This window comes from Myotis myotis, unplaced genomic scaffold, assembly GCF_014108235.1.
Source record: "Myotis myotis isolate mMyoMyo1 unplaced genomic scaffold, mMyoMyo1.p scaffold_m19_p_1, whole genome shotgun sequence".
Lineage (NCBI taxonomy): Eukaryota > Metazoa > Chordata > Mammalia > Chiroptera > Vespertilionidae > Myotis > Myotis myotis.
Window position 1 is genome coordinate 160,946,550 of NW_023416313.1, and position 13,632 is coordinate 160,960,181.

Below are 13,632 nucleotides of genomic sequence, written 5' to 3' on the forward strand. Positions count from 1 at the left end.
CAGCATTGCGCCTCCTCTGAGTCTGGGTATGATATTCTCTTTCCTCCTAGTTGTAGAATTTCCACTCAGCCACCCTTCCTGTGGTTCTGGATGATGTCCGTTCCGTCTTTTAGGTGTACCCTTGAATTGGTTGTTTGAGGCAGCAATCTCCGGCGTTAACCTATGCCGCCATCTTGGTTTCTCCATTTTGAGTTTATTTTTGTGTATGGTGTGAGCTGGTGATCTAGTTTCATCCTTTTGCATGTATCTGTCCAATTTTCCCAACACCATTTATTGAAAAGACTGTCTTGACTCCATTGTATGCTCTTGCCTCCTTTGTCAAATATTAATTGGGCATAGTGGTTTGGGTCGATTTCTGGGGTCTCTATTCTATTCCATTGATCTATATGTCTCTTCTTGTGCCAGTACCAAGCTGTTTTAAGAACAGTGGCTTTGTAATACAGTTTGATATCTGGTATTGAGATCCCACCTACTTTGTTCTTTCTCATGATTGCTGCAGCTATTCGGGGTCTTTTTTTATTCCAGATGAATTTTTGGAACGTTTGTTCTAGATTTGTGAAATATGCCGTTGGTAATTTAATGGGGATTGCATTGAATCTATAAATTGCTTTGGGTAGTATGGACATTTTGATGATGTTGATTCTACCAATCCATGAACACGGTATATTCTTCCATCTGTTTATGTCTTCCTCTATCTCTTTTTTCAGTGTCCTGTAGTTTTCAGCACATAAGTCTTTTACCTCCTTAGTTAAGTTTATTCCTAGGTATTTTAATTTTTTTGGTGCAATGGTAAATGGGTTTGCTTCTGTAGTTTCACTTTCTGTAAGTTCACTATTGGTGTAAAGAAATGCCATGGATTTCTTAGCATTAATTTTGTATCCTGCTACATTGCCAAATTCATTTATTAAGTCTAATAATTTTTTGATGGAGTCTTTAGGGTTCTGTATGTACAGTATCATGTCATCTGCAAATAAGGACAGTTTTACTTCTTTTTTTTAAATATATTTTATTGATTTTTCACAGAGAGGAAGGGAGAGAGATAGAGAGTTAGAAACATCGATGAGAGAGAAACATCGATCAGCTGCCTCCTGCACACCTCCTACTGGGGATGTGCCCGCAACCCAGGTACATGCCCTTGACCGGAATCGAACCTGGGACCCTTCAGTCCGCAGGTCGACGCTCTATCCACTGAGCCAAACCGGTTTCGGCAACTTCTTCTTTTTTAATCTGGATGCCTTTTATTTCTTCTTCGTGTCTGATCGCAACGGCTAGTACTTCCAGCACTATGTTGAACAGGAGTGGTGAAAGGGGGCATCCCTGTCTTGTTCCTGTTTTTAGGGGGAATGGTTTTAGTTTTTGCCCATTTATTATGATGTTGGCTGTGGGTCTGTCATATATGGCTTTTATTATGTTATCAATTCTTATATATAGTCTCAGAGAATTCTATGCAAATGTAAGCATGTGGTTGTATATTTATTCTCTTTTAAAAAATGATAGCACACAGATTATTCTGTATCTTGCCTTGTTGAATTAATATATCTTGGAGACATTTCAAATCCATATACAGGGGTGGGCAAAAGTAGGTTTACAGTTGTAAGTACATGCAACACAGTTTATTCTTATTATTTATTAACTAGAGGCCTGGTGCACAACACTTGTGCACTTGGTGGGGGTCCCCTCAGCCTGGCTTGCACCCTTTAGCAGTCCGGGAGCCCTCGGGGGGATGTCTGACTGCTGTGGAAGTGGGAGAGGCTCCCGCCACTGCCACTGCGCTTGCCAGCCATCAGCATGGCTTGTGGATGAGTGGTGGTCCCCCTGTGGGAGCACACTGACTACAAGGGGAGCAGCTCCTGCATTGAGCGTCTGCCCCCTGGTGGTCAATGCGTGTCATAGTGACCAGTCGTTCTGCTGTTTGGTCGATTTGCATATTACCCTTTTATTATATAGGAGGATTGTATTCTTCATTTGTATCACAACTATAAACCTACTTTTGCCACTCCTGTATATGTATAATTACTTCCTATTATTGATGACCATATCATAACCTTCTGTATGGGTATACCATAATTTAATTGTTACTATGAACATTTAAACTATGTATGTCTTAAATTTACAGTGAATTTCTTATAGGTATCATATGTGTAATTGGGTCTTGTTTTGTTTTCCTAATCAGGCCATCTCTCCCTTTTAATTAAGATTATTTAGGCCACTCACCAATATAGTTATGACAATCATTTTGCTATTTGTTTTCTCTTTGTCTAATTTGTTCTTTTTTCCCTTTTTCATATTTTTCTGCCTTCTTTTGGGTTGAGTATTTTTTTATTTCATTTTACCTTTGTTGGTTTATTAGCTATAACTTGTTTTGTTAGTGGTTGCTTTAGCGTTTAAGGTATACATTTCTAGTTATCATAGTCTACCTTCAACTAATAATATATTACTTCCCATAAGATTCACTAGAATACTTCTATTTTTTCTCAGTCTTTATACTATCAAGTCATACATTTTAATGTCTACATATGTTATAAACTCCATAATATACTGTTAATAATTTTGTTTAAACAGTAAATTATCTTTTCAAAAAATTTCAAGAATAACCCCCCCCCCCCCCAATATATTTACCAATGTAGTTGCCAGTTCCGGTGCTCTTCATTTCTTTTTGTAGATCTGTATTCCCACCTGGTGTCATTTTTCTTGTCTGCTAGTATATTCTCTAACTTTATTTTTGCTATCATAGTTTGGACACTGCAAAGATGGAGACTGTATTTGATTTATATCTCACAAACCACATAGCATTAAGTCTGGTGTCAGCAGATGAGCCACATTGGTTTGTGATAAGCTCTAGGGACTCTAGCAGAGCTCATCTTAATTTAGTGTTGTCTCCTAAACCAAAGGAGGCCAAACCTTAGCTGGGCACAGAGTATGCTCAGGAGACGTTTCCTTATATTCTAAAGCCAAACAAAATCAGAAATTGATAATTTACAATGGAACAATTTGGAGCATTTCAAGTTGTTGGTCTTGGCTTTCCAATATCTTTGTTGCTATTTGCTGTTCTTTCTGAACTATATTTTTTGGGACAGGGGTTTGGCCCCATATTTTCTTTTCTAGGATCTGAAGTTAGTGGTGGTCTATACCATATACTGGCTCTAATTATTCTTTGATTTACCTACATTTATATAATCTCAGATTCTAGCAAAAACAGCCTTTTCAGAATTCTGAGCAGGTGTGGGGATGAAGGGAAACCATCTGTTTATATCTTTCTTCTTTCTACTTCTACTTGGTTGGCCCCCTTTCCTCACTTCTTCCTTAAATCAACATTAAATTTGATGTTTCTTTTATTTGTGAAAGCTCATTAAGGTCATATAATATGTCATTATTTTACCTTGTTTATACTTACCCATTAAAAACTCATAGTTCTTGAGGGACCATACATAAAAAGATAATTACTTCAGTGTGGCAAGTACTATAATAAATATTTTAATCAAGAATTTGAAAAAACTTGAAGAGGGAGATGGGTCTTTTTTTGTTGGGGCTGGGGAGGAAATATCGTCAAAAAAAAAATCTACCTCACAACATGATTACTCTGTTCAGGATTGAATAAGATTTAAACCTGTAGTTCTCTTCCAAAGATGGGAAAGACATTTCTTCTTAAGACTTGAAGGTGGTGCTTCACATACTAGTATGTAGATTTAGTATGTAGCATAGCTTGGGGGTTTCCAAAAAGATCGGAGACTTCTCAGAGCATCATGTTAATCATTCACTAATCTTAACTTGGAGCTCCCTCCTAGGTTTCATTCTAGATACCGCTTAGTCTTATAATAAAATAGGTGTATGAATCATTTAATTGAGGCTGGCTGCTTAGCATATTAACTTGATGTATGACTGTTATGGAGGGAACTGGGTTCAGTGAAAACTTCTCCTCTCTCTGCAGAAAAGGCAGAGTTGACAGTTTCTCATTTTTCAAGTGTGAGGCAGAGGAACATGAGTTATTTATAAACTCACTTCCCCCCAAAGACTGAACACAATAGAAGCCTGAAATCAAATGGTGACCAGATGTGCCCAGGCACCCCCCAGTTTGTATTAGAAGTTGGAAAAGGCAGAGTCCCTGGGGAGTTGGTCCCAGGGTGAAATGGATGGACTCACTCATAAGGTCGTCTTGTGTATACAAAAGGCCCCTTACATCGGGCCCAGGAGCAGAAGTAGTAAACAGAAGAGCATGCTCAAACTCGTTTTCCTTGCTTCTCTTTCTAGAAGTGGGGGATTATTCTTTTGTCAATAATTTCATTGCTCAACTCTTGTCTCTGTAGTTATGCAGTTAGACAAAATACAAGTGGTTTATGGGGATGTGTGCTGAATTGATAGAGGAGGACGAATTAATAGCTTCCATGCAGTTGGTAGAGGTAGTGGTTCTGCTAGGATGAGGAGAGATTTATAGGAATGGAAACCCTTAATTACTTTTACCCCCTTTACTATTCCTCCCATATTAAAATAACCCCCTCTTGTTAGTGGTGGTTTTGTGGTTTCAAGTTCAAATATGTAGTGGTCTCTGACTGGTATTGCTTTTCCTTTTCTCCCACATCATAGATTTAAAAAATAGAAGCAACTTCCTCCTTCATAAGATCTGGAAACATTCCCATGTAGTTTAGAGACTTAGTTCCAGGGTTTGGAAAATGTTCTCATGACCAGCTTACTTAGTGGGCTTTTGAGAACCTACACTGTGCCAGGTACAGAACTTTGTTTTTGTCTTTTCTTATTTTGTTTTCTTTTTTGGGTACTGAACTTTAGTACCTGACTTCTCTCACTCATCCTTCACAACAATCCTGTAAAGTGGGTTATTATCATCTATACTGTACAGACATGAAAATGGAGGCTCAAGAGGTCAGGCAACTTGTCCACGGCCACACGACTGAGAGGTGGAGCTCAAACTGAAACCCAGAGCCGCTGCCTCCGAAGACCTTGCTCTTTTCACTTCTCCCTGCTGCCTGCTGTGGGAGCTAACTCCTGACTGTGTGCTTGCCCCTGATATAGGAAGTATGGTATGAATTAGCTGACAGAAACATTTGGACCATTAAGTTTTGTATTTACTATAGGAAAGGACCCAAGGGTCATGAGAAGGAACATGTGCTTTCAAGCCTCCCTATTGATGATGCTTCTCTTTGAGATATGGAGAACATCACCTATTTTTAGTTTTGTATGTGAGGCAAGTGCTTGTCAACAGGTGCAGTGAGGGTGTTTTGTTTCGAGTCCCCTGAATTAGTCCTAATTGACCCAACCACTCTCTGAGACTCAAGAAATAGTTCACACTTCATAGCAAATGGATGCTTTCTTTCACCTATTCTGACGCAAGGACCAGGTTTTGAAGTGGACTTTAAAAGTGGTGAAATGTAGCCAGAGGTGCCCAGGAAGGAGTCTGGGGTCTGGGCACTGACCCTGCCAGCCAGTGTGCTTCCTTCCTGGCACAACTCAGCATTTCCCAGCACCTCTTTTTCAGAGTAGCTTCTCCTTCATCTGTGAAGTACTCTACGGAGTCCAGTTTCATATTGTGGAGAGAAAGAATTAATGCAGAACCTCCAGATTGAATCCAGAAAAATCTCAATGTATATTTTTGAATTAAACGAAACCATACATTGTTTTCTAGGTTAATCCTGAATTCGACCAGCTTTTTTTTTTGTTTTTTTTTTTAATATATATTTTATTGATTTCTTACAGAGAGGAAGGGAGAGAGATAGAGAGTTAGAAACATCGATGAGAGAGAAACATCGATCAGCTGCCTCCTGCACACTCCCCACTGGGAATGTGCCCGCAACCAAGGTACATGCCCTTGACCAGAATCGAACCTGGGACCCTTGAGTCTGCAGGCCGACACTCTATCCATTGAGCCAAACCGGCTAGGGCTCGACCAGCTTTAATTCCCAAGTATTTATTTTTCAGCAGAGATGACCCTCATCTGCTCAGTATCTTCCATATAGAAGCATTTATACGCCAGAGAGAATGAATCTCTTAGGCATTTGTCAGTTCTGTCAGGATTTTTAGAGGCTTATTAACTATGCTTCGTTGGAAATCAGTCCCAAGTTCCTGAGTGACTGTCCAGGTTTTTGTCAGTACATTTCTCAGGTGTCACCAGCAGGTAATTGTTGAGCTAAATGCTCACCACTGTCAGGTCTCTCTTCCATCATAATTTTTTGGGGGGGTCTTTTGCATGCACTTTGGTAACAATGCTGAGATGCACCTTTGTCCCAGGGCTTTTGGCTGAGGCTGGAGTCACACTTTGTTTATTTTGTTAAAGTGACTTGATAGGAGGAGGTGAGGCGCAAGGGTGCCACAAGACCAGTGTGGTGGGAGATTTTGTGATTCTAACATGCAGATTTTCTCTTCTGCAAACTAGTTTTCAGGGTTGGAAGAGGGAAGTGTAACTCAAGGGAGGAAGGCCCTTGCCAGTGGTATGCATGAGGCAGATGCTGTTCAGATCAACACAAAATTAATCTCCTCAACTAGACCTTGGACGCTGAGAATGATATGGGCCTTCCTCTAGGCCAGCGGAACCCAACTATTAAACCGGAACTTTCTTGGGGGCTCAGCTCATTTGTTTCTCCAGCATTAAGATTACTCTCTAGAGACCCATTCAGACTAAATAATAGTAAAAACAGGAAATTTGCTCCTAGCAACATGGTTGCAGGAAAAATTTTTCTACTTAGGCAGGAATGAGAGTTAAAAACAGAAACTTCATCCTCCAGGCATGTTTTCTGCTTATATACAAGTACTAGAGGCCCAGTGCATGAAATTTGTGCACAGGTAGGGTCCCTAGGCCTGTCCAGTGATCAGGGCCAATCAGGGCCTTCCTTCCAGCTGCCAGCCTGGGCCTCCCTTCGTTCTGTGCTGCCCCTTGGTCAGTGCACATCATAGTGAGCGATAGAACTCCTGGTCTCCCAGTCGAATTTCCACAGGGACACTTTGCACATTAGCCTTTTATTTATATATATATATATATATATATATATATATATATATATATATATATATATATAGACTAGAGGCCCGATGCATGAAATTCGTGCAAGGGGCTCAGTCCTCACAGCCCTGGCTTCATCCAGACGGTTGTCTGGACGGTTATTCTGCTGTTCAGCCGTTCGGTTGATATTACGCTTTCATTATTATAGACTAGAGGCCTGGTGCACAAAAATTTGTGCACTGGGGGGGGGGGGGTCCCTCAGCCCGGCCTGTGCCCTCTCGCAGTCTGGGACCCCTTGGGAGATAACGACCTGCTGGCTTAGGCCCGCTCCCGGGTGGCAGAGGGCAGGCCCAATCCCTAGGTGCAGCCCCTGGTCAGGCTCAGAGCAGGGCCGATTGGGGAGTTGGGGCACTGCCCCCTGTCATGCACAGAGCAGGGCAGATTGGGAGGTTGCGATGCCACCCTCAGTCACGCTCAGGGTAGGGCCGATTGGGGGGTTGGGGCACCGCCCCTGTCACACTCAAGGCAGGGTCAATGGGGAGGTTGCGGCGTCACCCCCTGTCACACACAGAGCAGGGCAGATCAGGGGGTTGGGGCGCTGCCCCCTGTCACGCACAGAGCAGGGCCCATCAGGGGGGTTGGGGCTGCTTACCCTGTCACGCACAGAGCAGGGCCAATCGGGGTTGGGGCACCGCCACTGTCACACCCAGGGCAGGGCCGATGGGGAGGTTATGGCTCTACCCCGTCACACACAGAGCAGGGCCCGTGGGGGAGGGGGGGGGGTTGGGGCGCCACACCCTGTCACACACAGAGCAGGGCCGATCAGGGGGTTGGGGCGCCGCACCCTGTCGCACACAGAGCCGCAGGGTGATCAGGGGGTTGGGGAGCTCCCCCCTATCAGGCACAGAGCAGGGCTGATCAGGGGGTTGGGGCGCCTTCCCCTGTCACGAACAGAGCAGGGCCGATAGGGAGGTTGTGGCCCCGCCCCCTGTCACACACAGAGCCGCAAGCCGATCAGGGGGTTTGGGTGTTGCCCCTGTCACACTGATCCCGGTGCCGGGAGGCCTCTCGGCTCCACTGATCCCGGTGCTGGGAGGCATATTACCCTTTTACTATATAGGATAGAGGCCTGGTGCACGGGTGGGTGCTGGCTGGTTTGCCCTGAAGGGTGTCCTGGATCAGGGTGGGGGTCCCCACTGGGGTGCCTGGCCAGCCTGGGTGAGGGGATGATGGCTGTTTGCAGCTGGTCACACCCCCTTCAGGGTGGGGGTCCCCACTGGGGTGCTTGGCCAGTCTGGGTGAGGGGCTGAGGGCTGTTTTCAGGCTGGCGGGTGACTGAAGCTCCCAACTGCTCCTTTTTTTCTTTTTTTATTCTGGGCCAGCTTTAGCTCTGAGGCTTGGCTCCAGCTCTTAGGCCTCTGCTGCTGAAAGCAGGTATCTGGCCTTTGTTTACCTTCTGTATTTGAAACAATGTTACGATCCTGCTGGCTGAAGCCCGACGGACTAAAGTAGGTTTCTGGGGTTTTGTTTAGATTCTATATTTGTAACATAGTTGCTTAGAGTTGCAGCTGTAAGACCTTGGCGGGACCCTGGGCCGCAGTGACGGGCGGGTGCGCCCAGGCGGGTGGTGATGTTGGCACAGGAGGAGGCCGGGCCCGCAGGCAGGGGCAGGGGCAGGGCTGGCCCCGGCTCAGAGGCCGGCGGGGTAAATCTTTATTATTAAAAGTATTACATATATTCCCTCCCCCGCATTGGGCCCTTATTTTGTTGTTTTCTTCACAATCCACTGAGCTGAGTCTGTTGAGTGTGTGAGTGGTGGGAAGAAAGAGCATTTGCAAAAGATGTGGCCTGGCTCTGGCTGCACCTCTGTTCCCACTTACTGCTGGGGTACTACAAAGGAAGGTTGAGTTTTGTGGAACATTTTCCAGCTAGTAAATGGATGACAGCCAACTGAAATGGTCTGATGAAGAGACACGACCCCTCCTTCAATCCCTGGGAATTTAACCCAGACAGATGTCAGGAGTCAAAGGGAACCCTGCCAGATTCTTAGTTTTGCTAATACATATAGGAGTGGATGACTGGCAAGGGAGAAGGACAGAGCTGGGAGGGAGATTGGGGAGGGGGGGGGAATGATACAGGCCTCAGTCTTTCACTACTTCCTGGGTTCTTTTGGCCTCTATCTCAATATTTGAAACAAAACACTCAGTTCACTGGCCAGAAGCCTAACTGCAGCTGCTAAAACATAGACTAGGGCAGTGTAGTCTTGAGTCAGCAACCTCTGTCTTTGTCCTGTTGCCTCTAGTTATGTATATTATCTCACTTAATCTTCATAAACCTGTGATAGCGATATAAAATACCCACTTCTCAGGTAAAGAAACTGAGACTTACAAAGTTAAGTAACTTGCTCAGGATCACACAGCTCTGAACCACGAGGGCCACGTTCTAATTTGGAACATACCAAGCCATTCACAGAATTAAAGGGAAAGTTGAAAAATGGGTAGGAAGCCATGGGATCCTAGGCAGTGGGGAAGCCAGGCAAAGCCATATCACAGACTGGTCTGATTTGGTCACCACACTTGGCACTTGTACCACTGTTCGTTCAAGGTGCAGTGCTCTTGGGCTCTTGATTCCACCATGGAGAATTTACTCACAATTCCTCCGTTTTGGTGTCATTCTCTCAAAATCCAAGTTGGAACACCCAGTTGGCTGGCCTTATTTCACATGTTGGTGTTCTGCCTGCCAGGAGGCAGAACGGAGTCTCTGGCCTGTTTGACTTCTGTCGTGGAGGGTTGGGTCCTGCTTCCCACCAAGACTGACACAATCAGAGAGTCCCCCAAATAGGAAGAGTATTAGGGTGCTGAGCAGCAATAACCCAAAGGGTAGATGTCCACCATAGAGTCTCCGGGTGCAGATCTCCATGTGGCACCCTGCTGAAGACCTGTCGAACTGGGGAGCTGTGTCTTCCCTGTAAACCAGGCTATTTTTCCTGAGATCAGGGTCTGCCTAACAGAGTGCAACAGAACTTTCAAGCACTATACAAAATGTTGTATGTGGGTTTTCACATGAGGACCTCTGGCTGTTTCTGATTCACTAAAACTGACCGCCACAGAGATGAGTGACCAGCAGAACCAGCCAGCTGTTAGGATCAGTCTAAGGAGGGAGCATGTGGAAGAGATCTGTAGGGGAAATGCTCCAATTTCTGGTCTTAACTGATCCTCACTGTGGTGTCCTGAGACCCTGAATTTGTATACATTCTGGGAAATATTTTATTGTAGCTTTCCTGACTATATGAAACATTTTCTACAGTGGGAAGGAAAAAGAATTAATGCACATGGTCTTTCTTAAGTGATTTGCTTGAATGTCTTTGAATTAAGATTAGGGACCATAGATATCTATTTTTTATCCTCACCCGAGGATATTTTCCTTTAGTTTTTAGAGAGAGTGGAAGAGAGAGGGAAAGACAGAGAGAAATATTGATATCAGAGAAACGTATCGATTGGTTGCCTCCTGCACATTGGGGAGGAGCCTGCAACTGAGGTACATGCCCTTGACCAGAATCGAACCCAGAACTCTTCAGTCCTCAAGTTGACGCTCTACCCATTGAGCAAACTGGGTAAGGCCCATATCTATTTTGTAACTTCATCATCTAGCATTGTGCCCAGCATACAGTAAGCACCTAAAAAGTATTTGGATGAATGAATGAATGACTTTTCTTTAGCAGTTTTTTTTTTTTTTGAAACTGAATTGATTCTTGTGAAATGGTGGAGAATGTATAGTCATGCAGGTTTGAAACATTTTGCAAAACTTTTAGATTAAAAAATAATTCTAAGTCTGCTATAGGAAAAAGGACCACAGTGACATGCTTTTTGTGTTTTTACAGGTGTTCCAGGATTTGGGGACTGAAGTACTGAATGGAGCTGCCAAAGGCTATAACATCTGCCTTTTTGCCTATGGACAGACAGGCTCTGGGAAGACATACACCATGCTGGGGACCCCGGTGAGTATTGCAATTGGAATGAGATATCTTCCTAATGGCACAGCAAGTTGAATCTCAAATGGTCCTAACCACTGAGAGAGAGAATGTGAGTTTCATAATCAGTCAACTTTAACAAGATTTAATGGGCCATCTTCTGTATTAGCCAGCAGGTTTCTCAGCCCTTTAATTGAAGGGTAAACTTTGAATAATTAGCTCTGTTTATTAAACCCCGAAGAACCTTAGAATTTTACAACTCTCTTTGATGAAGCAGACCTTGTCAGTCCTTCTGAATTTCTCATATCATTGATTAAGACCCAGCCTGAGTCTTAAGTGCTGGCCAGGACTGAGCAGAAATGAGGTTACATGTGTTTGACCTGAGTGTCAGAAAGAAGCAGGAGAAACAACTATTGGGATGGGAGCTTTCTAAAGTATGTAGGACTTATGAGAGCCTTCTTTTATCATGGAAAATTAGAAGGGTAGAGTTCCTTAAGAATACCTCTTTATTTTAGAGTTAGAAGTCCGCTGCTGAGGTGAACTGGTGGAGCAGTGACGGCACTATCATTCTTTCGAACACTATTCCTCCTGAAAGATTGTCCTTACTGCCTTGGGCTCAGCTCATGCTCACTATGTCCATGTTTATTGTGATTTTATGTATTTGAAGTTAAAAGAAGAAAATGCCCATCAAATCAGGGGTATAAAGCCTTTAACCTGAGTACAGGTTAGCACTAGATCCAAGATTAAAAGAGAAGTCACTTCTCTCTAAATGTGTGTTTTGAGCACACCTGTATCTATTTTTCCTGGGTGTAGCAACAGGAGGTAGGTTTTGGGAGGAAACACCATGAGAAAGTGGCTTGATCCAAGAAGGATGAAACTTCACTTCACAAAAGCAGGTATTTCTTCCTTCTTGGGCTGGTGATCCGCCTCTCATCTGGTGCCTTCCTCCTGAGAGCACTGCGAATAGCGTCTTCGCCACAGTACCAGTGGAACTCCTTGGAGTGAACAGGCCAGCACAAGGAGCCATGTGCCCGTCCTCCTGCTGACAGCTCCTGGGTGTTGGGCGAGGAGCATCAACGAGAGTGAACAGTAATGCTTTCCTTCCTTCTGTTCTCCAGGCCTCTGTCGGGCTGACGCCGCGGATATGTGAGGTATAGATTCTCTTTTGACTGGATCCTCTCAAAGTAGGTCTCCTTTATACACTCCAGTGAAATTCCAACCCTCTGGTTCATGCAGGGTCTCTTCGTCAGGGAGAAAGAATGTGCCCCGCCGCCATCCTCCTGTAGGATAAAAGTAAGGTAAGAACCTACCAGGCTCTGGGGCCTAATGTTCTTCCATTTCCACTCCAAATTCTGGCATGTTCAGCTGTTCTCTTTGCTTCCAGAGTCATCCAGAAGAATGGAGGAATGCCATAGCAGAAGTATCTTGCAGTATAGGAAGATGAGAAACGTATTTAGCTCTTTGGGTTGTAGAAAACTTAATTCCTTTCCTGAGGCTTAACAAGCAGGTGTCTCCTTCGTACCAGTTTGCCATGACTGTCTGGTTTCCTTTCCCTCACTCTCTGTCCAGTTTCATACTAGCTTTTAGACCAGTGGTTCTCAACCTTGGCTGCACATTAGCATCACCTGGGAATCTTTTTAAAATCCTGATTTCTGGGCCTCATCCTCCAGAAATTCTGTTTCTTTGTTACTAATGTTGTGGCCCCACCCCATAACAAAGAAACAGAATTTCCAGAGGATGAGGCCCAGAAATCAGGATTTTAAAAAGATTCCCAAGTGCCAAAACCGGTTTGGCTCAGTGGATAGAGCGTCGGCCTGCGGACTGAAAGGTCCCGGGTTCGATTCCGGTCAAGGGCATGTACCTGGGTTGCGGGCATATCCCCAGTGGGAGATGTGCAGGAGGCAGCTGATCGATGTTTCTCTCTCATCGATGTTTCTAACTATCTCTCTCCCTTCCTCTCTGTAAAAAAATCAATAAAATATATATATAAAAAAAAAAAAAAAAAAAAGATTCCCAAGTGATGCTAATGTGCAGCCAAGGTTGAGAACCACTGTTTTAAACTTTCTCCTCCAGCCCCCACTGTGTTGTTCTCCAGGTCAGTCATCCCACACTCTCGTTCCCAGACTGACTGGTGCTGGCTGCTCCAAGATGAAGTTTTAACCAGTTTATAGTGAAAATGTTGACCAATTGCCCTTAGTTCTCTGTATTCTTTTTTTGTGTTGTTCAATTTTTTTTTTAATCCTATATAATAAAAGGGTAATAGCAAATTGTCCCCTCATCCAAGAGTTTGACCAGAGTTCGACCAGGGGGCAGGGCCGGCCCACCAACCGCCCAGGGCTCCCCACATCCCCTGGCTGGCTCCACCTGGTCGACCTTGATTGGGGCAGGCTGGCCGGACCCCACCCATGGGCAAATTTGTGCACCAGGCCTCTAGTTGAGATGTAATTTGTAAACCATAAAATTCATGCTTTTAAAGTATACAGTTTAGTGACTTTTCCTGGTATTTGCAAAGTTGTCCAGCCATCATCACTATCTATTCTAGAACATTTTTATCATTCCCAAAAGAGAAAATGTTAATTTTAAATATTACATTATTGAGAACATTATTTTTACCTTTTTAAGTTTGTAAAGTAAAAATTTGCAAACCCGTGTGCTTGTGTGTATGTGTATAAACATATATATGTATATTAAAAGTCTTATTGTCCATGAAGTCTGG

At 44.0% G+C, this 13,632-nt stretch overlaps 1 protein-coding gene across 6 annotated transcripts in view; it reads left to right on the forward strand.

Annotated features, from left to right (window-relative positions):
* STARD9 (StAR related lipid transfer domain containing 9) overlaps positions 1 to 13,632 on the forward strand; it is a 101,143-nt gene that overhangs the window by 23,546 nt on the left and 63,965 nt on the right. For all 6 annotated transcript variants that reach the window (XR_004966030.1, XR_004966031.1, XM_036298917.1 and 3 more), the window contains exons 4-6: positions 10,827 to 10,943; positions 12,035 to 12,067; positions 12,153 to 12,214. Coding sequence is in view for 4 of the 6 variants with exons in the window: in XM_036298917.1 (XP_036154810.1) it covers positions 10,827 to 10,943; positions 12,035 to 12,067; positions 12,153 to 12,214 (212 nt within the window). In the remaining 2 variants the exon portion in view is untranslated. The remainder of the gene's footprint in view (positions 1 to 10,826; positions 10,944 to 12,034; positions 12,068 to 12,152; positions 12,215 to 13,632) is intronic.